At 37.8% G+C, this 4,454-nt stretch overlaps 1 protein-coding gene across 1 annotated transcript in view; it reads right to left on the reverse strand.

The window, feature by feature from the left end:
• Positions 1–262: 262 nt before the first annotated feature.
• Positions 263–4,454, reverse strand: part of LOC106534595 (ataxin-7-like protein 2) — a gene marked incomplete at its 3' end in the record, with an annotated part of 18,503 nt that continues 14,311 nt past the window's right edge. Inside the window, 2 exon segments of the mRNA XM_014031286.1 lie at positions 263–437; positions 3,190–3,401. Coding sequence (XP_013886740.1) covers positions 263–437; positions 3,190–3,401 — 387 coding nt within the window.

The raw sequence follows: 4,454 nt of genomic DNA on the forward strand, positions 1-4,454 counted from the left end.
CAAAATCTGTTTTTCAATGTAAGCTGTCACTGTTTTAGCTCTATAGTACTATAAGCTAAAAAAAGGTTAAAGCMCTTGTGAACTCTTTTTAAACTTTTCAATAATGAATAAGAACTCTTTAAAAATAAGTTTAAACATTTCTTAGAAAATGCATATTTTCAACAATACAAAACCTTTAAAAATAAATCTAACAAGGAATTATTAGCCTAAATGTATTCCTTGTCTTTTTGCATTATTAAAGCCAAATGAAAACAGGGCTTACTGCTACAGGTCTGGGATGTGCAGTAGAAGTTGGAAACTCAGAGAGGTCTTCAGGTCCTTCTGCCTCACTGTCATCACTGGAGATGTTTCCGTGGACCAGAGGGGAGGAGGCTTTGACATTAGCTTCATCTTGTCGGTGCTTCTCATCCTCTGAGCTGTACTCAGGCACAGGTCGACTGCAAAACAAAGTCAACTTGTTTAAAACTATACATGAACCTTTGGTCAGCTTTTATATTATATATTATACACACTTTAACACCACCTCTCTCTTTTGATTCTTTCCTCTTTCCTACCAGAAGCATTTTCAGAGGCAGGTATACACATCTTCAGGTAARGGTACTAATAAACTTAAGYGTGAATGRTTAAGGCTGGTTTATACTTCAAGGTACAGGTTTTGTGACAAAGAGAGTGACAATAATTTTTGTATCTTCTGTCTGTTATCCCCAGTGACAGCCATCATGTGCATMGCCTCCAGTCAGAACTCTGCGCTGTGGCCCATGCAACTGAAGTTTATTTCTTTCCATCTCCACCGTTAACAAGAAACAAAAAGTTCTTCCACCTCAGACACTTCACCCAACCCAACCAGGGTTCTACACTAACGTTTTGCACTGGTTGCAGTGATGCGCCAACATTTTTTCTTAGGACAAGAMTTAGGAGCACCCATATTTTCGATTGCGGTTTTACAGGTTAGCCTTTTCTTTTAACCTCTGACCATTAAGGCAATATTAACTCYCAAATAATTAGTTAATAATCTAGTTCTTTATTTTAGCCAAAGCTGTACAAGTGTAGTATAAAAAACCTCTCTTCAAACAGAACCTCTTGACCCTACAGGCCATGATTTCTCTTGAACTCTGATCTGGAATAGCTTTTTAKACAACCTCTGGCTGAGCTTTTCATTAATCTATTAATTAATTATATTAAAAAAACAATCATTACATTTCTGTAACAAGAAATTTTCCTTTTTAAAGATATTAAAGTGTGTATTGATCYTACTGTGAACTTGAATATTGTCCTGAAATGTAATTTTTAACTATACAGTGTTAAAACGTTGTTATTTTTTCTCTCGTAAGTTTTTTTTACCCTGTGTGAAATGAACCTGTCTGCAGCAGTGACCCCGAAATGTTCATTTTGACTGGTTATAACATCAGCTGACGGAGAGAGTTCAGCTTTACTTCTTGATGTGTGAGGATCTGTGTGTATTTTGTGTGCTTTATGTGTGGTACTCTGCCTCCATCTTGTGTCCTCTTCGTGCCATTTCACACKTGTCTTTACTTATCATTAGCTCTGCTGTTTCCACTTCCACTCATCCCTGCTCTGTATTTAACCAGCCTCTCTTCACCACTTCAGAGTCCGGTCATTGTTTGGTTCTGCCTCTTGTTCTGCTCTTTGTATTTTTTTGCCTGGATTCTCAGTTTTTGTAGTTTTTGCCACCACGTTGGCTTTTTTGTTTAATAAAACCTTTTTTATCTTTGATCCTGCTTGCCTYCCTGCATTTGGGTCCAATCTCACCACAGACCTGATACTTGAAGCCTGAAGACTAGGCATGGGCTGGTTACTAGTTTCACAGTATATTGTGATATATAAGTCATGCTTTCAAAACCACAAAAGTTTTCTGTCATAACGTTCCTACGGTATGTGAGGGAAACTTGTGAGGGGCTGGCAAAAAAGCAGAAGTTAGTCTTCCTGCACTGAGGAAAATGAATCACTGAATTGCACGGGGTAATCGGTTTTYGAGTTGCTTCTGGTTTGGGGGAGTTGAAGGGTGGGGTGGAGGTGAGCATGATTACATTTGTTAAATATAGGTATATTTTTTAATTAATTTATTTCTGATGTTTTTATTGCTTATCAGTAATGTTTGTTGTTTGGTGGAAATGCAGATGTCGGGTTGCCCTATCGCTGGATTGGGTGCAATGTGTCAGATGTTTTTCAGGGGATGTGGAGACCTGCAGTTCTTTGGTTGGTTTCTGGGGTGATCATGTGGAATATCTCAAATCTACTTAATACTGCAATCACAAATTTTTATTGGATGTTTAGTTGTATAACCTTTTAACTATGTTTGGAGAGTGGGTTTGGGTGTTTGTGTATTTTTATTATTAATTGCAAAATGTTTTATTTTATATTATTTTTATTTTTCTGTTATTTTGTTTTCTTATTTTTATTACTGTTGGATTTTGTTTTGTTTTTATTATCTGGAGGACTACAGATGTAAACTWGCATTAGGCTAAATCTGGTGCAATGCATCAAATGTTTTTATGTTTATGTTTTAATTGCACACTGTCCTCGTAACTAAATTCATTCATTCGTTCAGTAAGATTGGTGAACTTAATTTGCTTTTTGAAATGCATTGTGCTGGTTCTGTTTACATCGCGCACAGAGCTGCCTTGCTTTAAGCTCTGACAGGAATCAAAAATATTTCAAACGCCCAAATCTTATTTCATTGGACTTGTGAGACAACAATAACGGACTACACTAAACTTGAGGGCAGGACAACAGAGGATGGTAAGCTAATGATGTTCAGCATTCCACCTAGAGACCATGCCCCCCTCCGAGAAACTCACTTCATGTAGTCATTCATTTAAATAAAKCCAGATCASATCAAGAGCTATTTCTGTGGTCTGTCCTCCACATTCATCTCTCTTATGAAACACAGAAAATGAGGTTTATATTCAGTCATCGACGCTGAAACAAACACACACAGTGTGTAAGTCTCAAAAGCTCAAAAGACTTACAAATTCTGGTGTAATTGGTCAGGTGCAACTTTGACTTTTTTACTTTACTGTTTTAAGTGACTTATTTAAGTTTTTTTCCTTTTCATGATACATTTGACTGTTTTGACTTTGAATACTCAGAAGTGACTTKTAGTCCTGAAAATACTGTAGCAGAAGTGTCTCCAGATTAAGAAATGTTAACTGTAGTGACTCTTCTGACCTGAAAGCAGGAAAGCTGGTCAGAGGTCTCCTGCAGTGTGGACCAGCAGTCTGTTCCCTGGGGGCCTCAGGGCTGGGGGACCTTCCAGTGGAGGAGCCTCCCTCCAGGGCTTGAGCCCCTTTCTCTCGAACCTTCATCTTGAGTTCTGCCACTAGTTGGTCAAAGTTCTTGGTGCGGCCCACCACCTTCCTGCGCTGGTGGATGGAATGGATCTGACAAAGYGGACAAGGATCAGTCAGCCTTTGATTTATTTTATTTTTTTCTTAAACAATTACACCAAAAAAAATCATAAACAGATCCAATTATGCAGTCCTCTGTTGTTGTTGGTCATGCTGGCAAAGACCATATGCAATCACAGCTTTCCTCAGGTGGTGCAGAAATAAAGGTAGGTCCTTACAACTGTTCCACAAGAGGTTTTACAGACCTGTAATTACTGACATAGTTTAATCATCCAGTTATTCATGGCACKCTGTTTATCAGCAGATAGAATGATTACAGCCAGAACAAGATGTTAACAGCAGTCACTCTTAGTTATCACTTGTATTTACCACTTTTTCTCTTGACCCAAGGCCCTTAGGATGAAATCAAGCTTTATTAAGCTGATATAACAGTGTTTGTTAATCACTATATACAGGAGGCCCTCACACTTCCTCAGAGGAGGTGAGCACATATTTTGACAGACAGCCTGATGACTCTGTTTTCATATTTATTGCAATAAATAAACTCAGACAACATTCCTGCTAAGTGACTTTATGTTTCATATAACAAAATTGTTTCTAGAGTTGGTAGCGCAACTGTGTTTACTGCATGACCCGTCTTAACTGCCCCCTCCCCACTTCCCTGAATGTACAGCACCTTGTGAATTTATTTCTGTTAAAGGCGCTATATAAATAAAACTTTACTTACTTACTTAATTGTGCCACTCATGGTGGCAGCATGCTAAAACAGCTCTGTTACTTTCATTCTGAAATACAGCTTTTAAACAATATTTCTTCTTTTTTAGGCATAAAAATTGCAAGTTTTTGGATAATTATTCCCTCTATCAGATGCTGTGCAGCTGGAAGGATTTTTGCTGAAAGTTTTTAATACTTTTGTGCATTTGTTTTGAAGCTTAACCATAGTAACATGGTGGTTTGTTATAACCAAGAGCAGCTGATTAATATCTCAAAAGCTCAAATAATGCCTTAAAGCTGCTGTATGTAGTTTCTTGGGAACCCAAAAACTTAGAAAAATTTTGAACAGAAACAACCTTGTAGTCCCTCCCC

The sequence above is a fragment of the Austrofundulus limnaeus genome, unplaced genomic scaffold (genome assembly GCF_001266775.1).
Source record: "Austrofundulus limnaeus strain Quisiro unplaced genomic scaffold, Austrofundulus_limnaeus-1.0 Scaffold1217, whole genome shotgun sequence".
NCBI classification, from domain to species: domain Eukaryota; kingdom Metazoa; phylum Chordata; class Actinopteri; order Cyprinodontiformes; family Rivulidae; genus Austrofundulus; species Austrofundulus limnaeus.